Below are 27,987 nucleotides of genomic sequence, written 5' to 3' on the forward strand. Positions count from 1 at the left end.
CCCGCTCCTCCTCCTCCGGTTTTGTGTCTCGGAGCTGCCCAGCCCGGCCTGGCGCGCCGACTGGCAGCGATGCTCCCTGCACCGGGCAGTAGGATGGCACAGGCACTCATCCCCTGGAAGAGCCGGGGATCCCTACAAGGGGAAGAGGGCGGGGGGGTGTGTGCAAAAACCAGGCTCGCCCCCCGCCCCCCAGCCGCCGGAGGGTGCCGGGCAAGGGTGCCGGCTGGGGAGGCAGGGAGGGCAGCGGCGCGCCTCTGACCTCTCCCTCTCCTTCCCCGGGCAGCTGCGACACGAGAGGAGTCGGCGTCCCCCGAGCAGCCCTGCCAAGATGTGGATGGTGTCGCCCCCCTCTGGTGAGTCCCGAGTGCTGCACAGCTCCCCTCCCCTCGGTGCCCACCCAGGAGCGGCTTTGCCCAGCCACTCCGCCCGCCTTTCCCACCTGCCCGGGAACCAGAGAGGAAGGAAAACCCACCCCCCCGGGGCCAAACCAGGGAAGGGAGAGGCTTGCTGCTCCTTCGCAGAGCATCCCATTCAGGGGTGCCAAATCTGCCTGTGGAGGAGCGAAGCTAATCGGCAGCAGTCCGGCCACCGGGAGCCAGGGGCCATCCCCTTTGTGGGAGCCAGGAGAAGCAGATCTGCAGGCCTCCAAAGGCCCCTGGGGTGAAGGTGGGGAGGAGAGAGGAAGAAGCAGGCCGGCATCCAGGGCTTTGCCTGATCTAACCCTTTCATAAGATCCTGTGGCTTCAGCCTGATGTAACGCTCACCAGATCCCCAGGCAGAGATGCTGCCTGACCTTAATCCATCTGCTTCCTGCTCTCTCTCTTTATCTTGTTGGTGTTCTGAGGCTCCCCTGGCCTCATCAGGCACAGCGGTGGCCCGTTTTACACTCGCACCTAAAAGGCCAGATCCTTATCTTCCTCTTCATTTTTTGGGGAAAGGCACTGTGTTGACTGAAGCACCCTCCTCCCCAGTTGTGGGGAGCTGCTGAATAGGCTCTGTCCCACCTCCCCATGGGAGCCAGAGGCCGGCCTGGCCCAGTGGCGGCCTTTGAAAACACAGCTGCTGGTGCGAATGTTGGCAAGGCCTTGAGCCAGGATCGCATGAGGAGGCGACCAAGAGCAGCTGCCTGGGAGCTCAGGACCCAGACAGACTCACTGGAAATGAAAACGCAACGGTGGGATTTCGCCCTGGGGGTTCTCTCCACTTCAGAACTGTTTGTGCTTTAGTATGGGCACAATCCCTTGATATCAATAGGAAACGCAAAGACCCCTTTTGGAGATGAGGTTTCCGGCCAATTCCATTTGGGGTTCCCTGTAGAGGCAGGAGGCTCAGAGCCCCGTCCCCAGGTTCCTGTCGCTACCTTCCTCTCTGGTCCCCTGCCCCTTCTTGAAGGTTTTCCATGGAGCTCTTTGGCTCTGGGCACAGCCTGTCTCCTGAGCATTAACCCTCTGAAAGGATCTTGAAAGGTTATCTTTTCCCTACTAATGACCCGTGAGCCCCCTCCCTGCCTGCCAGTCACCACCAAAGGTTGTGTGTGAGTCTCGCCCAGGACAGGCTGTGGGAAGAGGGGAGAGAGCCCCCCTTCCACGTAGTGCTCTGTGCTGTTGGGGTGGCTGGGGTCTGAGCCTGGCATCGGTCTCTTTCCTGCTCTGATGGGATTAGGAAAGCCGGGTGCGCGGGGGTGCATGTGTGTGTCTGCAGAAGCCCTTCTTGCTTTTGGATTGGCAGCCTTCTTTTGGATACTGGGGGTGTCAGGCAGTCCAGATGTGGGGCTGCTTTGGGCATTACTGTTTCTGACTTTGCACCTTCAAAGGCCTTCCACCCCGGCCCACTAATGGGGGACTCGGTGGAGGTTTCTCCCTTCCCTCGTTCATTCCAGTTCAAAGCGAATCCCCAGCAAGAGGCTGGCGCCTGTGGGGCAGCCCCTTGGCAGAGCTGAGGCAAGCAGACAGAGCTTCCCCTGTGTGTCATGGGCAGCTGACATGGAGACACAGAGGCCACACTTTTCATGCCCACAGCCTGCGACTGGCAGAGGTTTGTCCAGCAGAAAAGCTTGGCTTCCAGAGGGAGTTGCTGCGGAAAGGCAGGCCGGGCAGGAATGGAGGGGAAGGATTTGTCCCAGGGTTGCTGAGGCAACAGAGCGTCTTGTAAAGCTACCCCAATGGGAAGAGGCCAGCATGGATCGTGTGCTGGGGGGGGGGCAGGGATTGCCAGCTGATGATGAGAGAAGGCCCTTCTGCACACGCCACTCGTGGACCTGCTTGGTGCATGGAGCCCAGTCTGCTCTCTGACTGGCAGCAGAGAGGCCTTTCCCTATAATAGCAGGCAGCCAGGACCCATTGGCGGGAGAGGCAGGGGCTGTCTCCCGCGGTCCCCCTCTGCGGGGCCTGGTGCCAGAGCCCTTGGCCCCGCTACTGGCCAATGGATGCTGGCTTGGCACGCAGGGAGCTGGAGGTCAGGGGCGTGCGTGTCACGTGTGGCGCTGGGAAGTGTGCCCAGGAAGCTGTGAGCAGCCCCTGCCTTGTTGTGCAATCCCGGCTCCTCCCCCCTCCGGCCTCCAAGATGGGCGGCTGCGATTTGCATTTGCCGCAGCCTCTGAGCTGCCTTTTGAGGACTGCTCCAAGTGGAGGGAAAGGACCCGCACGGGGCAAAGTCTCAAGGGGGCAGGGCCCCCAACACCCCTCCGGAAGGTTTTTGCTGGAGCCTTGGAGGGGTCTCTCTGCCTCTTGATCTTTGTCTCAGTCTCTGCAGACCTGGAGGGTCATGCAGGGCATCCGGGATGCCGCAGACACGCTGCCTTCATGCCTTGTAGCATTCTTTTGGTGAAATGAAAGCAGGCGGGGGAGGGTCACATAGAAGCGGGTGCTCCGAAGGAGCTAGAGAGGCCCCTCCCTTCTCGGCAAACGGCAGCAAAGGTCAAAATGCTTCCAGTTGTGCCCTTCCCCTCCCCCCCATTCACAGCCCTGAACCGTTTACACAGAGGCTCACACACTCTTGACCACTTCGAGGGGTGGGGGGTGGAGCAGCGCTGCCGGGCCCTCCAGGTGCTGCTAGTTGAGTGGCTGGTGATCTGCCTTAAGAAGCCAAGAGCCGCCATCTCCTTCCCTGTGCTTCCTTGGACAGCCGCGGCTCCTCGACCATCTTCAGTGCTTCCCTCTCCAGAGCCTCCTCCAGTATGTCCCTCCCAGCCCTTCTGCTTGTGACAGTCAGAAAGGCCAGCAAGGGGTGGGGTGGGTGCCTGGGCGAGGGAGGGGCAGGAGTCTCCTTGGCAGTGCCCTGGTGCCCGGGCCCAGAGGGCTTGCGGCCTGTGGCTGGTACCTGCCAGCAGCTGAGAGCAGGGCTCGCCCACAACGCACGGCAAGGCCGGCGACTGGGCCCAGCTGGGGAGAACACGCACATGAACACATGAAGCTGCCTTATCCTGAATCTGGCCCTGGGCCCATCAAAATCAGTATTGTCTACTCAGACCGGCAGCGGCTCTCCAGGGTCTCAGGCAGAGGTCTTTCACATCACCTACCTGCCTGTTCCCTTTAACTGGAGATGCCGGGGGTTGAACCTGGGACCTTCTTGCTCTGCCACTGAGCCACGGCCGTTTCCCTTCTGGTGGGGCCTGGCCTGGCCGGGGTCACGCGTGTGAGTGGCCCCACAAGCCAGCCATGGGATCGCTAGAGAATTCTTGCGATGCTGCAGGAGGTGAGGGCTGGGCTCGACTTGACCTGCATTTTACCCCCCTCCCTTTCTCGGACAATGAAGGGCTTAGCTCTGGGGGCTTCCAGGCAGCTTGATGTGGGAAAGGCCTGTGGAGGTCCCTCCATAGGCCGGGTTAGGCTGAGCTGCTGGCAGGCCAGCATGGTGGGTGTTTTTTTTTTTTTTAATCACTTTATTGTAGTTTTGTTGAAAATGCAGGGTTCGCCCACCTTCCCGGTGCCCTCCACAACCGTCAGTGAAACAATCCTCTCCCCTCCCCCACACCGTAGTGTTTCTGTTTTGTTCCTTGATCTGCAAAATGTGTGTTTCCGTAAAGAGTGGAACCAGAAAGGAAGGAGCGGATCTCAGCACCATCTTCATGCCCTCCCACCCCGCGCCCCTTACGAGCCTTCCCAAGCTTGATCAGAAGGAACCAACTTGGCTGCCTTCTCCCAAAAGCCCCCCAAAGTCCGGAGAGACCTTTTGGTAGCCGGGATGTGAGCATCATTCCGAGACCTCTTTGCCCCTTTTCTGAAAGCAAATCTTTTCACTTGTACCCGACGAAGGGAGCTGTGACTCTCGAAAGCTCACGCCCTGAAGGTCTTGCTGGCCTCGAAGGTGCCCCCTGGACTCAAACCGAGCTTTTCACCAAGGAGCTCTTTTGCAAACGTCAGCTGGGGGTGTGTGCCTAACATGCTTTTGCCAGAATGGCAGTGGGACCGCACCCTTCCACAGCATCTGCATGCGGGCACTGCACGTGACGGGCCCTGATTCTGGCTCTGCCCTCCTCCTCTGCTGGGAACTTGGGTCAGTGTTTGTTTAGGGAGCCAAGATGTTTCCTGGGGCTGTGTGTGGCGTGTGGTGGGGGAGTCATCTCAGAACCGGGAACCCCGGCTCCACAGGCTGCTCTCCCTCCCTCCATTCTGTCTAATATTAGGGAGGGGGGTGAAGGAGAGCCTGCCTCTCTTGGGAAGGTGGTGCCTGCATTCGGGATGCGCAGGGAGACCAGGGCAGGCAGCAACTTGGCACAGGTCTTTCCTCCAGAGGGGCAGAGCCTGGTACTGTTCCAGGGACCAGAATGCCAGGGGGAGGGTCCGCTCCTCTGAAGCTGCTGGTCCCGTCCCTTCAGCCCTGAAAGGTGTGTGTGGCTCAAAGTAGACACAAAGTCTGTTACCTGAGCTGGGCAGAGCCATGGAGAGATGCCCAGACTGGCACTGGGGCCCCCTCTCCCTTCACTCTGTGCATGCCCAAGAGAGATTCTGGAAAGCCTTCTCAAGCCTTCTGCTGGCTACCCCGTCCCACCCCATTCTTCCCACCAGTGTTTCCCTCTAGCCTTCCTTCCTGCTCCAAATCTTCTTCCTGAATTGGGGGGGGGGGGAGGCCCTCTCACCAGCCCTTCCTGCTACATCGACGACAGTGGGATTTCTTTCCTTTCCGACCAGAAGGACCACCCTCCTTGGTGGCCAAAGTACCTTTGGGATGTGGATGGTGCGTGTGTGCCCATGTCAAAGCCTGAGGTGGGACTTTTCTTTAGGGTTAAAAAACCCAAGGTTCCTGCTGACAGGTTTGCATGGCTGTCTCTCCGGGTTCCTGTAATTATTCGATGGAGCATTTCAAAAGAACTTGTTTGTAACTGTCAGGGTGGAGCTTTGGAACTTATGGCTTAGAGGGAGAGAACCCGGTGGCTCTTCCTTGCCCCTGGGGCGGGGAGGGGGGCTCATGGTAGAGACAGTCCTGATCCAACTAATGTTTTGTGAACCAAGCCCCCTTGAAACCAAAGGGGCACATTAATATTGTCTTATTGGTTTCCGTGGGACTTGTGTGTGACCTGATAGGAATGAGCCCGGCTGAGTTTCACGGGGCCTGCTCCCCAGTCAGGACGTGCAGCACGGCCACCCGGCTCACGGAGCCCTCGGCTTCATTCCAGCTAGTAGCAGCCTTGCTCAAAAAATTCCTGGAGTTTGCAGCTGGAATTCCAGACAACTAATTCGGCACAGAGAAGCAGGATCGGGGATTGGGTGTGGATCAAGGCTGTGACCCTGGGGAGGTTAAGACAGGACTGCACACAGGGACGGCTTTTTTTGGGCCACGAAAGCTTAAAGCAGCTAGAGACAAACAGCCCCCCCCCCCCAGCACCACCATCCTGATTCTTCTCTTGTCCCCACATCTTTTTTTTTTTTTAATATAAATTTTATTGGGTTTTATGATAGAAATTTTCCATTGCATTAAACAACATCTATAACAATATCGAATTTCAATTCTAACCTAAAGTTGTTATAATTCCATATCATATAATAAAAAAGAGAAAAGAAAAAAGAAAAAAAAGAAATGGAAAATTTTTTGACTTCCCCATCACCTCTATCTGCCTCTTAATAAAAAGTTCCTCCCGTCATAGGTAATCTAATCTTGATAAAATATCAATACCATATATAAAAAACCATAATCTGTTAGTAAATATAATTATGCTTATTCAATATAAAAAAAAAATCAAAAATAATCCTCTGGATCAGATTAGAAAATATTCTTCCATTCTTCCCAATTTTAACTCATATTCACAATAATGCATCCACGCCCCCCATTCCCCCAAAAACCGAACGTCATTTTCTTCATTTAGAATAGCTGTGAGTTTTGCCATTTCTGCCACTTCAAACATTTTAACAATCCAGTCTTTTTTCTCTGGAGTTTCTAGCCCTTTCCATTTCGCTGCATAAAGCAGTCTCGCAGCTGTTGTGGCATATATCAAAAAGGTTCTTTGTGTTGCTAAGTCATCTGGAATCATACTCAATAACATCATTTCTGGTGTTTTGGATATATTCTTTTGTAGTATTAATCTCAGTTCGTTATAAATCATGTCCCAGAAGTCTTTGGCTTTGTCACAGGTCCACCACATGTGATAAAAGGAACCAATTTCTTTGTTACATTTCCAACAAGTAGGGGACATCGTTTTATAAATCTTTGCAATTTTCTTGGGTGTTAGATACCATCTATACATCATTTTATAGATGTTTTCTCGCACTGACTGTGCTTTTATTCCTTTTAAATCTTTAGACCATAATCTTTCCCATTTATTTAAAACAATATCATGTCCCACATTTTGAGCCCAATCGATCATAGTTGGTTTAATCGTGTCCTGCTCACAGTATATTGTTAAAAGGAGATTATACATTTTAGAAATCAGCTTTGTATTATTGTCTAGTAGAATCCTTTGAAAAGGAGATTTTTCTTTAGAGAAACCTTTTTTTGCATCTTGTACAAAAACTGATTTGATTTGGTAATATTGAAGCCATTGTAAATCATCCTTAAGCAGTTGAAAGTCTTTTAGTGAGCATTTCTTTCCTTCCCAATTAGTTAGATCTTGATAAGTAATAAATTTGTCTGGTCTAAGTGGGCGCAAAGTTAGCATTTCTTGGGGCGATATCCACATCGGTGTTTCTGGTTCCAAAATGTGTTTATATCTCATCCAAATACGAAGTAGAGAGGACCTGATTATATGATTACGGAATGTTGCTTGTAATTTAATTTTATCATACCACAAATAACCATGCCATCCACTTAAGTTATTATAACCTTCCAAGTCTAGCAAACGTACATTTGACAAATTCATCCAGTCTTTTAGCCATACTAAAGCTACCGCTTCAGCATAGAGTTGAAAGTTAGGCAGTGCTAAACCTCCTCTAGTTTTTAGATCCACCAAGTATTTATAAGCAGTCCTTGGTTTTTTTCCTTGCCAGATGAAGTTTGAAATGTCTTTCCTCCAAGTTTCAAAATATTTTGTTTGTGATATTATTGGTAAATTTTGGAATAAGAAGAGCATCCTCGGTAAGACATTCATTTGGATCGTTGAGATACGTCCCATTAATGACAATTTTTTGTTTGACCATATAATCATATCAGTTTTAATCTTACCCCATAACTTGAGGTAATTGTTGGTTAACAGATCTTTATTCTTTGCAGTGATCCAAATTCCCAGGTATTTAACTTTGTTAGCTTTCTCCCAGCCAGTATATGATATAAATTCCTGTTGTTGTATTTCCGATAAATTTTTAAATATTATCTTTGTTTTTTCTTGATTCACTTTAAAGCCTGATACTTTTCCAAAATCATCCAAAGTCTTCTGAAGTATATTCATTGACTGTGTTGGGTTTTCCAAAATTAGCAGTAGGTCATCCGCGAATGCTCTCAACTTAAATTCATGTTTTTTAATTCTTAGCCCGCGGATGTCCTCCATACTTCTTAGTTTCACACATAGCGGTTCCAACACCAACAAAAATAAAAGTGGAGACAAGGGACATCCCTGTCTAGTCCCTTTCGTGATTTGGCAGTTATCTGACATTGATTCATTAACCAAAATTTTAGCTTGTTGGGAGGTGTAAATAGCCGATATACCTTTCTGAAAACGATCTCCAAAATTCAATTTATCCAAAATCCGTTTCAAAAAGTTCCAAGAGACCATATCAAAGGCTTTTTCTGCATCCAAAAATACAAAAGCCGCAGTTTGTTGAATATTATGGTCATAATATTCCAGTGAATCTAGTAAAATTCTTACATTGTCTTTTATTTGCCTTCCTGGTATAAAACCTGCTTGATCCTCATGTATAAGATCCTTAATAAATTGCTTTATCCTACATGCCAAAACCGAAGCAAAAATTTTGTAATCCACATTTAGGAGCGATATAGGTCTGTAATTAGATGTTTTTTCTGGATCTCTTCCTTCTTTGGGTATCAGTGATATAAATGCGTGTGACCAAGTCTCCGGGGATGTTCCCTCGTCCAAAATTGCATTGTAAAGTGAACCAAAAAATCCAACTAAATTGTCACTAAAAGTTCTATAAAATAGTGCAGTAATTCCATCTGGTCCAGGTGTTTTATCCGTTTTTTGTCTCAGTATTGCTTCTTGTATTTCTTCCCTTGTTACTGGAGCTTCAATACATTCTCTCTGGGTCATTGACAAAGCTTTCATCTGTATTGAGTTTAGAAATTTGTCTATTTTCTGTTTTGGAGTATTTTCTTTCTGATATAACTTAGAGTAAAATGAAACAAATTCTTTCTGAATTTCTGAAGTTGAATAAACTGGTCCTTTAGCAGTTTGGATTTGTGTTATAATCTTCTTTTGAAATGAGTCCTTCAGTTGTGTTGCTAAAAAATTTCCTGGTTTATTTGCATATTCAAAATACTTTTGTTTAGCAAGTTTCAGATTTTTATTCATTTCCTCCATTATTACCAAATTTAATTGGTGTTTAGATGCAGAAATCTGTATTTGAATTTCTCTTCTCTCCTCTTCCTGTGTTACCATTACCAATTTCTGCTCCAAATTTTGTAAATTCCAAAGTATGTTGTTTGTAAATTGCAATTGAGTCTTCTTCCAGGCCGAGTGTTTCTGTATCATAAAACCTCTCAGAACAGCTTTGAATGCGTCCCAAACTGTATTTAAAGAAGTTTCCCCATTAAGGTTAATTTCAAAAAAGTCTTTCATTAAAACCTGTAATTCCTTTTGTATCTGGTTGTCTTTTAAAAGTTTATCGTTCATTCGCCATCTAAATGCTTGTTTATTGTTCCAATCAAAGGTAACAGGATTGTGATCAGAAAAAGTTCTAGGTAAAATATGAATTTTACGTAGTTGCGTGAAAATTGATTTACTGGCCCATATCATATCGATTCTGGAGTGTGAATCGTGTCTTGCTGAATAAAAGGTGTATTCTTTAGCTGTTGTATTCATTGTTCTCCAAATGTCTTGTAATTCTAATTCTGAAGCCATGGCAAAGAAAGTTTTAGGCAAGCATCCATCATTGATATCTTTTGCTTTTGATTTTTTGTCCAGAGATGGGAGAATAATTCCATTGAAGTCGCCCATCAATAAAATTTGGTCTTGTGAGTACTGGGTTATCAGGTCATGTAATTTTTCATAGAAGGATTTTTTCCCTTCATTGGGTGCATAGATTCCAACCACTATTGTCCTTTGTCCCAATATTTTAGTTCTGATAATTACAATTCTTCCTTCATTGTCTTTATATACTAGTTCTGGACAGAGACTGGGGTGGGCATAGATTACCACTCCCTTTGTTTTAGTTTTAGCAGAAGCAATAAATGCTTGTCCAAGCATCTGTTTCTCCAAGTATTTTTTATGCTTTGAAGCTATATGGGTTTCTTGTAGGCAAATTAGGGAGTATTTATATTTCTGTAGATATTTGAAGATTCTGGCCCTTTTAGTTTTCTCATTCAGTCCATTTACATTCCAAGAAATTGCTTTTGCCATAATGTAGTATTTTTTAGCAAAATAAAAAGTCTATAATTTAGTACCACCTTCTGCACCCTGTACCTCTTCTTCTTCCTCTTCTTCTTCCTCCTTCTCTCCAGGTAATTCTTTAAGGTCCATTTTATATTTTCTCAAAAATTTCCCCACATCTGCTTGGGATAGAATTGTCGTTTTCACTTCCTTATAGGTGAAAGCCAAACCTTGTGGCATAATCCAACGATATTTGATGCCATTAGCTTTCAGTATAGACACAAAGTCTTTGTAGTTATTCCTCTGTGAAAGTAGATGCCTTGGAATATCCTTCAGTAGTATAAGAGAGGAGTCTCCTGCTGACACTGGATTTTCATAATGAATCTTCATAATCTTGTCTTTAACTCTGGTGTCATAGAACACTATCATCAAATCTCTTGGCTTAGATCTTCTCATTCTAGCAGGTAGTGGTATCCTGTATATTCTATTAATGGCTTGTTTTAATTCTTGTTCATCTATCTGAAATAAGTAGGCCAAATTTGGTATTGCAGATTCTTTATTATCTCCCATCATATCTGGAAAATTGCGTATACGAAGGTTGGTCTCTTTCACTCTCATCTCCATCATTGCCATTTGATTTTTTGCCGCCATCTGATCCGCTTGTATTGTTTCAATCTGTTTTTCTTGGCTTGTTAATTTTTTCTTTGTGTCCTTGTGCTCATCCATCACTTTCTTAATTGATACATCCATCGCTTGCATATCTGTCTTCATAACAATCATTTCCTCGACCATGGAAAAAAAGTTACAGGATATGCTAACTAAACAAACTGAGGCAACAAATAAACAGTTTGAACAGATGTCTGCACAGATGGCATAGTTGACTTCTATGATGACAAATCTTGGTCAAGCATCCCAAGCTATTAATCAGAAGTTGGATGTGGTCACTGGAGACTTGAAAGAAGTCCCCACATCTTTTAAGGGGCCTTTTATCCCAGGTCAGCTGGTCTGCAGCCTCCCCCCATTTGGAGTCTGGGTGGTGATTTCTAGGGGAGTGGGGAGCTTGCCGCCGCCATCAGCCAATCCCCCCCGTCAAGGATGTCCTGCTGGAGCCAGGTCCCCACACAAAGGCGAGTGGGCTCACCTGTCACTTCCACAGGTGCCCCCCCTTTCCTGACAGCATGAGACATTCCAAGATGGGGCTCCAGGCTTATAATTGGCTGGATTGAGCCCCCCTTTAAGCAGTGGGGGTCAAAAGATGGCCCCACAGTGCCCTCGGTGCCAGGGCTGCCTGTCGATGCGAGGGGGCAAGAGTTCCTTTCGTGACGCGAGATCCGCAAATCCCTCTGGCTGCAACGAGGTCGCTGGAGGTTTCTGGGCCTTCCCACAAGGCTCCTCGGGGCCTCGAGTGACCAACTGTGCATTGCGGAGCAGGGCCTCTTGCGGTTAGCAAGCGTGCTTAGCAACACTGCTGCTCTGGCCGGGCCCGAGATGCCTCCCTGCCTCTGGAGCCCAGGCCTGTTGGGAGGGGGCCGGCCACGGCCCTTGTCAGACTAGTCTCCTCAAGGCAGAGGGATGCCCGGCGTCTGTCAAGAAGAGTGGGAGGACTCTGGGGAGGGGGGGATGCTCTGTGTGGTGCTGCATTCCTGCCAGGATTCAGAAGGGCTTTTCCTGGGTGACCAGACTGACAGGGAGGTCAGCCTTAAATATTGATTATTGTTGATATGTTATTTATGTTTTCAGTAACAAGAACTCACCAGCCAGAGAACCCACATGCCTGTCTCTAGACTGGATTGCCCTTGGAAAAGAAGTCATGGGTGTACCTGCTTCTGAGTCATCCAAGGATTGGGGGGTGGGGGTTAATTTTTATAAACAAAGGGAGGGGAATCCCCCCATCTGGATTTAGAGTAACTCTCAAATCCTGGCAAATAATGGGGGACTAAACACAGAATAGCACATTAGTATCTCATTCTGTGTTTTCTCCCCTCCTGCCACCTGGGTTCATTTATTCTTTCCTGGAAATGCAGATGCAGATTTGGGGGGGGGGGGGTCCTGGCACAGTGCGTGTGGAGGGTGTAACTCTGTCCCCTTGCCCAGGTTTCCATTCCACGTTGCCAACCCCAGGCAGCTTTGGGCCAGCTGGGGAAAGCTCCCAACTCTCCCTGGCTTGGAGTACTGATGGCAAAAGATCCCGTAGAGCGAAAACCCCTCCTGGAAGAGAGAACTACATTGCAAGGGTGGAGGAAAGTTTGGATGCTCAGCTAGCAGAAACTCCAGAGACCATTGCCCAGAACAACAGCCCCCCCATGCTCCAGCTGGACCAAGCCAAGGGGAAGAGGGGGGTGGGAGAGTCCACAGAATGGCCACCCTCTTTTGCTGCTGGGCAGCCCTCTGGCGGACGTGACACGCAAGGAGAAATGGCCACGCAAACGGTTTTGGCACAGAAGACACCCTGTTCATTGTGCCTCCGTTCCATGGGGCCTCCAGAACACACAGCCAAAAGATGCTTTGGAGGGTTGCTGAAAGAATACAAAGAGGGGAAACCCGGCAAGGAGAACCCTCTCTGCTCAGAAGAGCTGGGGTTTAAAGGGATGTCAATATAAATGAATGCCGAGAGGAAGTGCTTGAGCCGGGAGAGGTGGCCAGTCCTTGCATGGCCTGCAGGGAGTGAGGCCTTGTCCCCCCACCCTTTGGAGGACCCTCGAAGGACCCTTTGCTGGTCTCTCGGGGTCCAAAAGGGATTCCCGAGCTTTTGCCTCTACTAAATAAATCCGAAGCCCTTCGAGCCCTTGCACCCCGCTTCACAGCAGAGAATCTAGCCCCAAATCCTCAGCGGTATCACCAGTTGATTTCCTGTTGCTTCCTTGCAGGCATGTCTGACATTTCTTTTTGTGGTATTAATTATGGAAGAGTTCCTTCTGGAAACGATTTGAAGGGAGGGAATGTAACGGGCATTTTCCCCACAGTGACTAAAAGAAGCTCAAAGCCTTTTGTTTGCTCTTCAAGCACTTAAAAAGCATTCCACGCGAACGAACGGGCCGCGAGTCCAAAGAGCACACCGTGGCACAGATTCCTTTGGTTAACACTTCTGCCTCCTCCCATGCAGATCAGCCAGCCAGCCACGAGGCCTTCCGTTCCTCTCGATGGCAGCCCGTAGGAATGAGCCATTTTGGCTTTGCTTTCTGTGGAGGGTGGGCTGGCTACCCGGTACTGGGTTTCACCCGCTTACATTCTCTGTGCTCCCTTTTGGCTGCGAGAGTCACATTTTTGGACAGAAGGCGCAATGTTCCGCTTGGACTGGTGTCTGTTTTAAGAGTCGGAAGGGCTGGTCTCTGGAGAAGTGGCGCCAGAAAAGGGCTGGTGTGTCTGTCTGTTAACGTCCCATGTGCCCAACCTCACCCTGCTCATGGAATGAACTGGCCCAACTTGGCCATTCTGTTTTTATTCGGAGGGGCCCACACCTGAGATGCTTCTGTTGGGGAGGTGGCTTGGAGTGAGGGGGGGTGTGGGGGGAGGGGAGAGGGCTGCTGAACAGGTGGGGTGGGGGGGGTCTGGAAATGCCGGGTTCACACTGCTGGATTGTGGATGTTGTTTGGCTCTGACTGCTGTTTTCTTTCAGATGAAGAATGCCATGAACTTCCCTGGCTTTGGAAACCCGTCAAGGGCAGGGTGCAAAACACACTAGTAGGATATGTCCCTTCACACTTTCTCTAAAGAGTAGCCCTTTCTTGGGGAAGATAAAATGGTTAGCAGTTAGGAGCGGGGTTGTTTTTCTTTATTGCGGCGGGGTATGTTTCATTTCCAAGTAACTGTAAGTTGGATGGTAATGGTAAGATATGGGGTTGTGCTGGGGGTGGAATGAAATAGAAGCATCGTTAAGAGTTATTTTTGAAGAGCAGATCCATGCATGTGCCTGTAGCAAGCGATTTCAGGGTTGGCTAAATGAAAGCCAGCGGGGCAAGCAGAGTGGCGCGTCCCCTTCAGCCGCGTGCCCTGCCCTCGGCCTGCCATGTCTTCCACTGAGCTTGGCACCACGAGCCAGGGCAGTGTAACACCAGCTCAGTGCCGAAGCTGTTCCAGAGACAGCCCACCTCCTGCGGCCGGCGGTTCTCCAGAAGGCCGGCTCATCCGGGGAGAGCAATTAGGCGGCCAGAGACAAGCCGAAGCAGCCCGGGAGAGCATTTCACTGCTACGGCGCTTGCCAATTGAACTGTCGGGGCAAGGCTGAGGGGGACCAAGAGTCCCAAGGCCCAGCAAATGGGGGTGGGGGGGATATGAACATATGAAGTTGCCTTATACTAGGCCGTTGGTGTCCACCAAGGCCGGCACTGTATGCTCAGACTGGCGGCAGTTCCCCGGGTCCCAGGCACGGGTCTCCCACATCACCTACCACCTGGAGATGTTGGTGACTGAATCTGGGACCTTCTGCATGCCAAGCAGATACTCTGCCACTGAGCCAAAACCCCTTTGCATGATACCGGGCCGCCGTACAAGACTCTCAGCAGGCTGTGTAAAGGTATTCTTTTTTACCAAAGGAGAACAAGCAGCACGGGCAGCCTTCCTGGGGTGTCGGCCAGGAGAGGGGCAGCCACGGTGGCCAGGTAATTGTGCCCAAGTGGCTAGCAGGGCTGGCCCCTCCACCGACTCTCCTTTCTTGGCCAAGCTAAGGATGGGGCTCTTGAAGAAGGCCAGCTTATCAGGTTGTCGGATCCAGCAACTTTGGCCCTCTTCTGATCAGAACCCCTGTCTTCTGGGGCGGGCCGAGGAGGTTCGGTGTTCATGCGCCACCTATCTCGCCGACTTTTCCCAAGCGCCCCTTTGAGAAGCTTGCCAAGTGGGGATGTACCTGAAGAGGCCCTGCTGGTCCCTGGGTCAGCCTCCGCTTCTCTCCGAATGACCTCTGCTCAGCAAGGAAGGCCGTGGCCACAGGCAGCCCCCTCTGACTTCTCTTCTGCTGGTCTCCAGGTATATTTCAGTACATCAAGAAGCTCTTCCTGACGGAGCAAGCTGGCCGGGTCCAGGCGGTGGACTTCCTGCGTAAGAATGTGGCCAATTCCATCTCCATGGCGAACCTCGTCATGGGACTGTCCTCCATCCTGTGCAGCCTCAATGGGTACGTGGAGCCGCCTGACCTGCCGTCCCAAGACGGGGCTTCTGTAGGAAGGTGTCCTTGTGCCGAGTCAGAAGCTGCGTACCCAAGGTTGGGTAGAAAGAATATATATATATATGTATATATATACTAAAAATATAATTTATTAGAAGCGCTAAGTAAAGGTTAAAAATATTTAAAAACATTAAAATAGTAAAATGGCATTTCCTAGGGTTGATCTCTGTAACCACATATCAAATGCATTTCAGCCTATTGGGCCTTCATCAGTGGTTAATTAAAACACATGTTAAGCCTGCACACATTTACAGAAATAAATAAATATACAAACAGTTCAAATCCAACTAGGCATGTGTATAGGTTGTAAAGTCTATCACCAGTTACTCAAACATCTGATCATATTGGTTCTAGTTGTAATACTGGTTAGTATATGACTCTCATATACTATGTGTGCAGGTATCAACCTAGTAGAGCAGTGTACCGACTCAGACCTTCTGTCCGCCTCGTCCGGTATCGTCTCCCTTAAGCAGCAGCGGCTCTCCGGGATCTCAGGCAGAAAGCGCCCATCCCCATCGCTCACTGAGCTGCATGGGGCTGCCAGAGATTGAGGTGGGGGGGCTTCGGCTCTTCCCCAGTGTGCTCCACGGCCCCCTCCCATGCAACCATGACCTTTGGCTGAAGAGCTGCAGAATGTGCTGTTGAAAAGCTAACCATTTCAGCAGACACTCCTCCTGAGTGGGAGAGGATGGTTTGTTGGAGACGGGTGGTTTTCGAAGCCTGTTGAGGTTTTTTGTTTCCTGGGCAATGTGCCCAGAAGCCTTTCTGCTCGGGGTGGGGGTGCACAGGACACAAACGCTCTGCTGTCAGAGCGGAAGGGATGTGCACGCACCATGAGTCTTTGCCCCTGCAGTGTGGGAGCCCCCTAGGGCACGTGCCAGTGTGCGTGAGATGGGGAGGGGGTGCCAGAGCTTGGCAGCGGGCCACACTCCTCGCCCTGTCCACTGAGCGCGCCTCTCGCTTGGCTTGGAGAATGCGGGACCTCAGAGGGCAGCCATGGCAACGCCCGCTCATGCCCTCGCCTCTCTCCCTCCAGGCTGTACCAGCACGCCTGCTGGCTGGTCCTGATTGGGTTCCTGCTGGACCTTGCCGACGGAGCCGTGGCCAGGCAGCTGAATGCCTGCTCCGCCTTGGGTGAGTCGGTCCCCCGGCCCCTCCCTCCCCCCGCCCACACTGCATTTCAGCGGACGAGTCCTTGGCCCGCTTTGCAAGCAAACAAGGCCTCAGTGGAGAATCTTTCTCATCCCCAGAGGAGTTTCAAAGTCCTGGCAGTGAGGCCGGAGCCTGCGGCTGCTCTCCTAACCGTGGGCACAAGAAGAGCAGGGGTGGGGGGGTGGGGGGTCTTTGGTGCTCTACTCTGCAGACTTGGCTGCCAGCACAGACCTTCCAGGTGGGGCCTGAAGCTCTACCAGGATTACAGCTGACCTCCAGACGACCGAGATCAGTTCCCCTGCTTTGGAGGACTGGTTCCAAGGCATTACAGCCCACTGAGGTCTCTCCCCAAACCCCACTCAACCCAGGCCCCACCCCCAAGTCTCCAAGAATTTCCCAACCCGGAGTTGGCAACCCTAGCTGGCCCCTGATGTTTGACAGGGACTCCCAAGACCCCCTGGCTCCTGTCCTGCTACTCCTGGGTGACCCTTAATCCGGCAGCCCAGGGGCCCAACACTTCGCTCAGTTATGGCTGCAGGGTGCTGGAACATGGAGAACAGCGAGGGGTGACAAGAGCGAGAGGGGGGCCACAGGACTCAGGCCAAGCTTCCGGACGGGGTGTCCCATATCATGCCACATGGCATTGCCCTCTGGCTTTCTGCTTTGTGGCCTGCGCCTGCATCCCTCTGCCTGGCTAGCTTGACCCCTACCCTCCCAGAAGGCTCCAAGAAGAGGGTGCCTAAGTTGGGCCGGCCACGTTGTCCAGGACTGGGCAGCAGCCCCAGATAAAAGTGGGGAAGCAATACAGGCTTCAAATCTCTACAGCGACAGGAACTGAATTCCCCCCTCTGCTTCTAAAACCGCAGAGGATTGCTTTTGAGGATGTCTTTCATTTGATGTGCTGAATTTGGGGATCCTGTTTGAACAGAAAACATGCCCGACTATTCCAGAGGGGACCCTTCACCAATCCAGTGGCTGTTTGTGCGTGAGGAGGATTGTGGCCAAAGCCCATGACTGTGCTTCTGACAGGGACTCACCAGCTTCTCTCTCTCTCTCTGACCTGCAGGCGCTAAACTGGATGACTTTGCAGACTTTACCACCTTCGGCCTGGCTACGGCTGTGCTCTTGCAGGCGCACGGGATCCTGGATGGGGTGCTGGCCATCGTGTATGTGCTGGCCGTGTTCACACGCTTGTGCTTCTTCTCCAGTGGTGAGTCCCTGGCTGGGGCCAGCATAGAGAGCAGGGCATCCGAATTGCAGGGAATAGGATTAAGAAAAACAGACAGAATGACCACAGTGCTTTGTGCCTCTCCCCTACTCCACCCTCTTTGTCAAGGACACTTGAAACAGCACATTTATGGACAAGGGGTCCCTCTGTTCCCATGGAACATCTGTGGGCTGTGGCTCAGTGGAAGAGCCTCTGCTTTGCATGCAGAAGGTCCCAGGTTCAGTCCCCGGCCTCTCCAGTTAAAAGGATCAAGTAGTAGGTGATGTGAAAGACAAATACCTCTGCCTGGGACCCTAGAAAGCCACTGCCAGTCAGAGTAGACGTTCCTGACATGGATGGACCAAGGGTCTGATTCAGTAGAAAGGTGCTTCATAGACATTCATGTGTCTTCTGCTGTCATGCCTTGCTTGGGGGAGCCCTACACGCAGCTGACACGGAGGGGAATAGGAGGTTGGACCTGGCTGCTCTTGTGTTCCCTTTGCAGAGTACATTCTCCATCTCCCTTTCACCCCCTTTCTCACAGGGGTCCCCTTCATGTACCGGGGCCTGCCTTGCCCTTACGGCTCCTCTGTGCTGGCTTCCACCTACCTCCTGACCGGGGGCAACCTCGTGGTGATGCGCATCGTTGCCATGGTGATGTTTCTCTTCATGGTGGATCAGGGCTTCTACCCTCACGACAAGGTCCTGGAGTCCCAGGCTTGGAAGAAGGTGGTGTACGCGGGAGGTGAGTTCCAAGCAGGCCAGTTGGGGGCTTCTTGGCTGCAACGGTCTTCGTCTCCAGGGCGGCCCACATTGGCAGACTCGGGGTGACGGTGGTCCATTCTGTCCCCAACTATGGGACAGTTCCTTTCTGGCCCAGGGAAAATCACTAAGCAAAACATGGTGGTAAGCTCTCCTTCCCTGGAGGTTTTTAAGCAGAGGCTAGATGGCCATCTGTCAGCAATGCTGATTCTATGACCTTAAGCAGGTGATGAGAGGGAGGACACCTTGGCCATCTTCTGGGCATGGAGTAGGGGTCACTTGGGGGTGTGTGGGGGAGATAGCTGTGAATTTCCTGCATTGTGCAGGGGGTTGGACTAGATGACCCTGGTGGTCCCTTCCAGCTCTATGATTCTAGGATTCTATGCTTGACAGTGGTCTGTGATGCTCTGCCCACTGGGTCAGAAGCCAGAGTCTGAGCTTCTTAGCAAGGAGAGACCCCACTGGAGACCCGTTTTCTCTGGGCCCCCAATGCCAGACCCGGAATGGGCATTGAATTGAGACAAAACCCAGCAAGCCTGTCGCCAAGAGCAGAGAAGGGGATTGTAGCCAGCTGGGGGACTCCACGCATGGCTCTCTCTGCCTCAATTCCACCACCAAAGGCCATGGAGTGGTTCGGGGGGACCCTCAGCTGGGAACGTTCTCATTCTTGCTAGCATCAGAACCCATCTCTGGCAAAGCACGAGGCTTCCGCTTCCCCCAGCATCCCATTCTTATCTGATGGCAGCTCTCGGCTTCCCTCTGCTGTACAAATGGTGAATTATGCAGGGGCGGGACAAAACTCCACACTAGGTTTGGGCAGCGTGTGCGCATGTGTGTGTGTGCTCAAATGCTGGAGAGACATGGGAGAGATGGCAGAACTCTTGCTGCTGCTGTGACAGGGTATAACAACACTGTGCGATACAAGTGGCTAAGCAAAAATAATCAGAACTCGGCTCAGTTCTAAACATATATTCAAAGGAGAGACAGTCAATACACATGGCCCAGCTCTTACAAAGACTGTTATTATACACGGAAGGTCCTAAGGACCTAGAAGAAAACTTATGACATAGATTTCTGGTATATAGAATTTGTTATTTGTTGTATCACGTTTTCCTGTTTGATGACCGTTCACTTGTAGATATTGTTGCACTACCATTTGTATTGACTGTCTCTCCTTTGAATATATGTTTAGAACTGAGCCGAGTGCTGGTTATTTTTGCTTAGCTGCTGTGACAGGGGCAGGTGCTCAAATGTGACCGCGCCCCAAATCCTGGCACAGCATTTTCTGGGATCCTTTTTCTTCTGCTAGCAGTTTTGGATTGCACAATGCAGCGACTTCTCCCATGCTCAAAGCACGCTGAGGTGAATGTTGTCTGCTGGTATCCTGGGGGACCTTCAGCAGAAAGAGGGAACCGTGTACTTTGGAAGGGATGCTTGTGTCCTACCAGCCTTTATCTGAACTAACTCTCTCTCTGGCATTGCAGGGGTCGTGGTGGTTTTCTTCTCTGCCTTCCCAACAGCCTCGCTCTACTATCTCCTTTGGTCCATTTCGTACATCTTCTTCCCTACTGCCTTGTGGAGCCACAAAGCGTGAGACCAGCCGCGGCATCGCACAGACGCCGCCGGCTTCGTGCACAGCTACGGTGACGTGTCCAAGGCAGCCCCACCCTTCAGACCAAGCGATCCAGTGTTAACATCCATGAGTTGCCTAAAACCTTACTAAAGCTTTCACCGTCCTGACTTGAACAAAATGGCTTTGGGGTGTCTCCATCACATCCTCTAGCGCTGCGCCCTCCACCCCGGAGGGCTGTCTGGGGAGCGCAGCAGCCGCCTGCTGCCAGGCGAACGAGTGGCGTCACCCTCCGAGCCTCATCTTCAGTGTAGATGTGAATGTACAGATTCTTGATAAACAAAGAACACTCTAGAGATTTAAAAGAAAGTCATTTTTAGAATTTTTTTTCTTCTTAGTCCTTGGTGTAACATGTTGACGGCTCCTAGGAGCTTCTCTGTGCTCCGCGCTCTCCACCGCCTGATAGGAATCCTCTTCTCTCCAGGATGGGGCCCAGAAAAGGAGACCCCCGCATTCTCTGCCGACATGCGGCCATCTTTGTCTGGGAGACCTGGGGGGGGGGGATTAAATCGAGCGTACGGGCCTCTTGGGTTTGTTGAGATGTGTGACACAACTAAGAGCACCTTTCAGTTAGTTCTTACTGCTCTGGGACCAAAACTGGACTGTGGTGGAGGAATCACTGCTCCCCTCACGGCAAGCACATCCCTCCATCCTGCAAAGGTGCGGCCGTGGCTTTTGTGGCCTCCTTTGACTTCTCCAGGTTGGCCTGGCCTAAGGCCCTGTTTGAACCCCGACCCCCCCCCCCCGCAATGAAGAACAATGTAAACTATTGAGGTTTGACCTTTCATGCCTCTTAAAAGGGTCCAGCCCTTGTCCAGTTTTATGTGCAGGGTCACCAGCCCAGCATTAGCCCAGAACCTTCACTCTGGCTAGTTTCCAACCTTTGCAGAGATGCTGGTGGGCAATGAGAGTCCTCTGGGCTTGTCCTCAGGGATGAGGACCTGAGGCGAGCTCAGAGATTTCTCAGTTGTTTGGCATCAAGACCCTGACCCAGTTTCCTTCCACCGTTGAGCAGCCGAACCAACCACTCCTGCAAAAACAAGTCCACAGGCCCTGGGACAAAACAGAGCTCTCCTTGATGGGGATGTCCAAAGGTCCTGCAGGTCTCAGACTCCAATGATTAGAGGCCTGCACAAAAATTACCTCTGTAATAAATGGCCCCGTGTGGTTGTGATACATCTGCCATCAGCACGGAGCTTAGTATTTCCCTCACCCATTCAAAGAGACCGAAGCCATCTGAGCGCCAGTCCCTGCATGGAAATACCTGGAGTGCCTCTGAAGTCACTTTGCTCAACCCCCCAACCCCCCCCCCCCCCGAGTCCTGAAAAAGATCATTGGGTTGTGCCCAAGAAGAATCGCTCTTTACCTACCCCAAAACTTGCTTGGCTAGAACTCTGGCCTCTCCTTTGGGGCAAAGTCCTGATCCAGTTATTTGTGCTGAGCCAGCAAGTAGATTTGGCTGCTGTCCAAACAGAACAAAAACTCCCCATGTTGGGAAGCACTGTGCTATTTATTTTTTACTGATCAATGTTGTGAGATGTTCCTAGGAAACTTTAATTTTCTTCCTACAATTGTTTTGATATGGGAGTGCGGAAAAGTCTGGAAGATTTTATTTTGTCTCATTGGAAAACTGTACTTGAAACTAATGATCTTGTGTTTTGGGAAATAAAATGTGAAGAAAAGTGATCCCTATGTTTTGCAAGTTTCATCTGGCGTGGCGTGCTTGGGGTTTGCCTTCAGCGGGGAGGACGGGCCAGGCGCATGAAACGCAGGTGGGAAAGGACTGTGAGGGAAGGGAGTCTGCACTGCTGCACCATTTCAAAAGGGGACGAGTCCCTGGACCCTCAGATAACCCCAGGCATACGCAGAAAATAGTTTTATTTCTTTAAAAGTTTATTTCTCAAACCACAGTAATAAATAGAGTTAGAAACCAGTGTTCCCCAGTGAGGACAGACTGGAGCACCCGAGAGAGACTGGCTGGGGTGCAAATGGGCTTGCCTCGGGGAAGCACCGCCGGCTCTCCGTCTGTTCTGCTCAGGGGCTGTCCGGTTAGTTCCATTCGGCCGCAGGCGGTGGCCAAGCGCGGGGCTCGGTTCCTGGCGGCTGGCCATGCAGGCTGACCGGCGGCTGGCCCCCCGGGGTGCAGGCTCACGAGGCCCTCACTCGCCAGACGCCTGCATCTGCTTGCAGAAGGCATCGAACTGCTGCTGCTCCAGCTCCGTCATCACTCTGTTGAGGGCGTAGATCTGGGGGGGGGGGGGGAAGCAAGCAAAAGAGCGACGGGTTACACGCCCGGCTGCGCGGGGGTGGAGGGGGGGCTACCTGGGAGGGCCGCTCGAACAGGCAGGGGCAGGGTGCAGCTCAGAGTCCTTGGGCGCTTTTCCTGGGACTGACAACAGCTGCGCCCCCCCTTCCCTTCCTCCCTTCCCGTGCCAGGGCTGAGGCCTTGCAGGGGCATCCGGCCAGGAGGGAGCAGCCACCGGGGCCAGCTCCTGCAGGGCTCTGCGGAGGTCCCCTGCGCGCCTCTTAGGCGGAAGCAAAGGATGGGGAGGGGGCGTGCAGGGGAAAGGCACGAGCCCCACCCTGCGGGAGGAAGGCAATCTCGCCCCACAGCAGGGGAGCGAGCGGCCCCCCCCGCCCCAGCCCCCGCCCCCGCAGGAGGCGGACGGCGCCTGCGCACCCAGGAGGAGTGGGCGTGGCTCCGGCCCCGCCCCCTCGCCGGCCCGGCCCCGCCCACCTCTGCGCGCTGCCGCTGCTTGAGCTCGTGCTGCGCGGCGCGCTGCTTGGCCTTGTCGCGGGGGCCGCCGGGCGGGTCGCGGGCGCGGGGGGGCGGCGCGGGCGCGGGGGCGGGCGGGGGCTTCTCGCGGCGGGCGCCGCCGGCCTCCATCCTCGCGGCCGCCGGGAGCCAGGCGGCAAGATGGCGGCGGGGGGCGGCGCATGCGCGGAGGGAGCACGGGGCCGCTCTAGCCGCGCCTCTATGGCCGCGGGGCAGCCGAAGAGGGCCGGGCGGCGGCGGCGCGACACTTCCGGCATCGCAGCGACCCGCCGCCCCGCAATGGGGAGGGGAGGGGGGGGCGGAGGAGGAGGAGGCCTGACTGCTGATGCGCCACGGTGCGCCGCCCGGGCTGGCCTCGGTGGGAAAGGCGGGCTGCGGGCGACGCGGCCCCCCTTGGACCGGCCCTCCCCTCCCCCCTGACGGGGGGGTCCCTCTGGCCCCGGCCTCCGTGTCCCCTCGTGGCTGTGCGGTGGAGCCTCTGCTCGGCACCCGGAAGGACCGAAGGGCCCCCCACCCCCGGCCCCCCCCTCCATCGCCCACAAACGAGGGGGCCCGGCGAGCGGGCGGCGGCCAAGGCCCCCGGAGGGGGGCCCCGGGGAGAGAGCCGCTGCCGGCCGGAGCAGACGGCGCCGGCTTGGATGGGCCCTGCGGGGTCTGCACGGAAGGCGGTCCTGCTAGGGAAAGCGGGGGGCGGCACGGAGAGGGGGAGGCCCCACCGCGGATGGGTGGACGGACGGGCGCTGATCAAGGCAGCCGCGGCCCTCCGTTGGCAGGACCTGAGCGGGGCTGTCGGGGACGGGACCCGTGGGAGGACTTCCATGCACAGGGTCGCCACGCGTCGGAAGCGACTGGACGGCGCTTGACACGCACGCGCGCACACGCACACACACGCACACGGGTCTGGCTCCGGGTCGGGCAGCTTCGCGGCTCCACGGGGCGCAGCCCGCGCACGAGGCCCGAGCCGCCGGCCGCAGGAGCCCCGGCTCCGCGCGCGGCGGGTGGGAGGTGGGGGGGGGGGGTCGCACAGCACACCCCCGCCCCTTTCTTTGTCCTGCCGCCGCCTGCGCGCTGCGGGGGGGGGGAGCGGAGCGGGCGGCGGCGCCTCCTGCGCCTTTAAGGCGGCCCCGCTCCACGCCCACCGCTCGCCTGATTCACGCTGCCTTTGTGCGCCGGGCGGGCGGACGGGACGGGACGGGCAGGCCCGCAGCTGCGCCCCTCCGCCGCCCCCCTTGCGCCGCGGGGTGGGCTTTCGGGCAGGCGGGGCGCCTCGCCTCGGGCCGCCGCTCTCCCCCCCTCCCCGGCGGGCGGGCGGGGGCGCGATGCCCGGCGGGGCCGCCTGAGCGCGCGGGATGGCGTCGTCGGGGGGGGCCCCCTCGGTGCCGCCGCCGCCGCCGTCGTGCAGCCTGAAGGACGAGCTGGTGTGCCCCATCTGCCTGAGCCTGTACGCCGACCCGGTGAGCTTCGGCTGCGAGCACTACTTCTGCCGCCGCTGCATCACGGAGCACTGGAGCCGGCAGCAGCAGGAGGCGTCGGGGCCGGGGGGGTCCGGGGGGTGGCGCGACTGCCCCGAGTGCCGCCGCCGCTTCGCGCAGCCCTGCCTGGCGCCCAGCCTGAAGCTGGCCAACATCGTGGAGCGCTACGCCGCCTTCCCGCTGGACGCCATCCTGGGGGGCGCGCGGCGGCCGGCCGGCCTCGCCTGCGCCAAGGAGCACGCCAAGGTCAAGCTCTTCTGCCTCGCCGACCGCGCCGTCGTCTGCTTCTTCTGCGACCAGCCCGCCCGGCACGAGCAGCACCCCGTCACCAGCCTCGACGACGCCTTCGACGAGCTGCAGGTGCCGCCCCCGCCCGGGGCACGCGGGGCCACACATGGACGGGGCCGCGCGCGGGGGAGGCAGGCAGGCAGGCAGGCAGGCGCTCGCTCCCTCCCTCGCTCGCTCGCTCGCCCGCTCGGGGGTTCGGCCTCCACCTGCAGCCCAGCCCTGCAGGGCCGCCGGTGCAATTCTGGCCCTGCTGCACCCGCTTTGTCCCACGAGGGACACTCTGTGGGAGGGGCGGGGGTCCCTGGGGCCGGCCCTGACCGCCGCTCTGTCGTGCCTGTTTCAGCGGGAGCTGAAGGAGCAGCTGCAGGCCCTGCAGGAGAGCGAGCGCGGCCACGCCGAGGCCCTGGCCCTCCTCAAGCGCCAGCTGGCCGAGACCAAGGTAAGGCCGCCTCTGCCCGAGCCAGAGGAGAACAGTGGCCGCTTTGTCTGGGGCGGCGGGGCAGGCTGAATCCCGCCTGTGTTCGGGGGAAGAATGGCTCTGCCGCAGGGACGAGGCCGGAGTTCCGTCCCCGTTGGGGGCTTCCAGCTCCTTTCTGCAGGTGAGCGGGGAAAAGAGCCAACTGCTCCTGCCCTGCTTGGCGTGGGATCTTCCCAGGCGATCATGCGATGCCAGGCCAGAGGGATCTCGCTCCGACCTAGCCGGGCACATCTTCACTCCCTTTTGGGGAACGCTTCGCTGTCTGTCCAGGCGGCTGTGCCGTCCCGTCGGCAAGTTGGGCCATGTCGGGGATTCCCGCTTGGCTGCCTCATCCTGTGGCACACATTCAGCCCAGTCTTTTTTACAGCACCAACTCTTACTTTGCTTTTATTCACTAAATCCACTGTTCTTCTCTCTTTTCTTATGAATTGTTCTACAGGGGGTGAGCATTCATTTCATTTATTATGATCCAAGATCAGCCAATGTAAGGGTACATGCTAAGCATAAATAAAGCACATCAAACCAATACAATTCCTTAACTTGGTTAAAGAGCTCATTTTAGTGATGCAAAGCAGTTAATAAAGGGGGTGGATGTTATTCCCATCGCTTGTTCAACTCTGCTGTGAAACAGGCTGGCTGCGATGGCCCCCGCTTTGCAGATGGACGCCTGAGGCCAGGAGCGTGGCTTGCCCAAGGGCATAAAAACGAGTCTGTGGCAGAGGCACGATGAGCCCTGGGGGGTCTCCAGGCTCTGCTCTTTGGGCTTAGGAAGCGGCTGCTGGTTGCGAGGAGTGAGAGTTGGCTTTGTCTCTTCCCAGCCCCGTTGAGGCTGCGATGGGGCCGGCTGGGTGGGACACGGGGGGAGGGGTTGCTGGCCCAGCAGGGAGCCCGGCTGTGACTGGCCTGAGCTTCTTTCTCTGCACAGTCCTCTGCCAAGAGCCTGCGAGCCACCATCGGGGAGGCCTTTGAGCGGCTGCACCGGCTGCTGCGGGAGCGTCAGAAGGCCATGCTGGAGGAGCTGGAGGCCGACACGGCCAGGACCCTGACGGACATTGAGCAGAAGATCCAGCGCTACAGCCAGCAGCTGCGCAAAGTGCAGGAGGGCAGCCAGATCCTGCAGGAGAGGCTGGCGGAGGCGGACAAGCACGCCTTCCTGGAGGGTATCGGCTCCCTTTCCGAGAGGTATGTGCGGGGGCAGGGGTGGGTGTGGCAGCGGGTGGAGCGCAAGAGTGTTCAGGCTTGCACTGCTCACAGTCAAGGTTTTCAGGCCGTCCAGGTCAAGGCTGTGATATCTGAGCCTCAGCAGCTGGGGGCGAGGGAAGCCCCACCCGCGGTGAATGACAGGCAGGGCCTTGCTGCGGACTGGCAGCCTCACTCCTTATTGCAGGCTGAAGGGCAAGATCCACGAGACGAACCTCACGTACGAGGACTTCCCCACCTCCAAGTACATGGGACCCCTGCAGTACACCATCTGGAAGTCTCTTTTCCAGGATATCCACCCAGGTGAGTTGGGTTCCTGCCCAGCCCAACGGCGCTTTCAGGGCCCCACACCTGTGGCGTCTGTGCTGGGGGAACGGAGGCCCTGGCAGCCACCTTGGCCCAGGATGTTCTGTATGTAGGGATGCTTTTTTTGTATCGCACACTTTGACTGGGGAGAGCCCCGGAGATGCCTTGCCAGGAGCCAGGTAACGTCAGTAAGAGGTTTTAAAAAGTATTATTGGAAGAAAAATTATCTCATAGGGTTACATCAGGTAGAACCGTCAGCACGTTTGGGGATTAAGCTATACTTTCTAACACTGAAAACATCACTTTAATTAATAATGTATTATCATTAAAAGCACAGCATAGTAATTGTTGCAAAAATTATTTATGTTTAAAGAAAGAAGTTCTTGAAAATGTTGAGTGTCTGCATTATAAACCAGTTTCTTTTCCAATGCCCCCCTAAATTTCCCAACTTTCTCATTGGAAAATTGAGAAAGTTCTGGGACAACTTCATGCTGTACGTTTGGAATTAGTGAAAGGCTTTGGAAAAGAAGGTTTTTCTAACCCAAAAAGACTATCTTTCCTAGGAGGTTTTTTTAGTACCCCCCTAATATTTTTTTTCTACCAGACAAGTTGAAAAGTTGTCAGGAAGAAAAAAGGTTTCCCCCCTAATTTTGTGTTGGACTTCACCGCTAGGCTGCCACCTGTTTCCCTTTTTAAGCAACGGGCAGGGAGATCGGGCTTGTCCTACCTCTCAGTGCAGAGGGATGGAACCTCCCTGGAAGGCTCCGTTGACCTCTGCCCAGGCAGTTTCCCAGGGTTGGACCCTGTGGCTCCCGCGTGGCATCCTTGGAGGCCCTTCTGCCTCTGAGGTAGTAAGGGTTCCTTCCAGCTGCTCCTGCCCCCCTGGCCCCCTGGTGCCTCTTCTGACCCCCCTCCCTCTCTCTTCCCATGGTCACAGTGCCAGCCGCCCTCACCTTGGACCCTTTGACCGCTCACCAGCGCCTCATCCTGTCCGACGACTGCACCATTGTGGCCTACGGCAACCTGCACCCGCAGCCCCTGCAGGACTCTCCCAAGCGTTTCGATGTGGAGGTGTCGGTGCTGGGCTCGGAGGCCTTTGGCAGCGGCGTGCACTACTGGGAGGTGGTGGTCTCCGAGAAGACCCAGTGGATGATCGGCCTGGCCCACGAGGTCGTCACCCGCAAGGGCAGCATTCAGATCCAGCCCAGCCGCGGCTTCTACTGCATCGTCATGCACGACGGTAACCAGTACAGTGCCTGCACAGAGCCCTGGACGCGGCTGAACGTCAAGAGTAAGCTGGAGAAGGTGGGCGTCTTCCTGGACTTTGACAAGGGGCTGCTGATCTTCTACAATGCAGACGACATGTCGTGGCTCTACACCTTTCGGGAGAGGTTTCCTGGCAAGCTCTGCTCTTACTTCAGCCCTGGGCAGAGCCACGCAAACGGCAAGAATGTGCAGCCGCTCCGGATCAACACCGTCCGCATCTAAGGGCTCCTGTCCTGAAGGGGGGGCAGTGCTTGTGTGAGCAAAACGGCCATTGCTCGTGGCGGTGCACAGCTGCCAGGGGGGAGGGTTGAATGCAGAGGGTTCCTTGTGAGAAGTTGGGGCAAGGGGGGGGCTTTATCCGCGTGCCGAGTGTCGCGGG

General features: G+C 54.0%; 3 protein-coding genes across 3 annotated transcripts; 2 read left to right on the plus strand and 1 right to left on the minus strand.

The window, feature by feature from the left end:
- The first annotated feature begins 294 nt into the window (after nucleotides 1-294).
- TMEM269 (transmembrane protein 269) lies at nucleotides 295-19,795 on the plus strand. The gene is made up of 7 exons (XM_056865605.1): nucleotides 295-353; nucleotides 13,527-13,591; nucleotides 14,873-15,020; nucleotides 16,108-16,205; nucleotides 17,290-17,433; nucleotides 17,975-18,175; nucleotides 19,677-19,795. Exons 3-7 carry the CDS (start codon nucleotides 14,971-14,973, stop codon nucleotides 19,784-19,786), a joined length of 603 nt encoding a protein of 200 aa, XP_056721583.1. The 5' UTR covers nucleotides 295-353; nucleotides 13,527-13,591; nucleotides 14,873-14,970; the 3' UTR covers nucleotides 19,787-19,795.
- Nucleotides 19,796-21,975: 2,180 nt separating this feature from the next.
- On the minus strand, nucleotides 21,976-22,709 carry SVBP (small vasohibin binding protein). The gene is made up of 2 exons (XM_056865606.1): nucleotides 22,560-22,709; nucleotides 21,976-22,068 (listed from the first exon to the last, which is right to left on the minus strand). Exons 1-2 carry the CDS (start codon nucleotides 22,707-22,709, stop codon nucleotides 21,982-21,984), a joined length of 237 nt encoding a protein of 78 aa, XP_056721584.1. The 3' UTR covers nucleotides 21,976-21,981.
- Nucleotides 22,710-23,947: 1,238 nt separating this feature from the next.
- Nucleotides 23,948-27,833, plus strand: TRIM62 (tripartite motif containing 62). The gene is made up of 5 exons (XM_056865471.1): nucleotides 23,948-24,430; nucleotides 24,702-24,797; nucleotides 25,762-26,018; nucleotides 26,224-26,339; nucleotides 27,280-27,833. The coding sequence occupies exons 1-5, from the start codon at nucleotides 23,948-23,950 to the stop codon at nucleotides 27,828-27,830; spliced, it is 1,503 nt and encodes a 500-aa protein (XP_056721449.1). The 3' UTR covers nucleotides 27,831-27,833.
- Nucleotides 27,834-27,987: the final 154 nt, after the last annotated feature.

This window comes from Euleptes europaea, chromosome 19, assembly GCF_029931775.1.
Source record: "Euleptes europaea isolate rEulEur1 chromosome 19, rEulEur1.hap1, whole genome shotgun sequence".
Classification (NCBI taxonomy): domain Eukaryota; kingdom Metazoa; phylum Chordata; class Lepidosauria; order Squamata; family Sphaerodactylidae; genus Euleptes; species Euleptes europaea.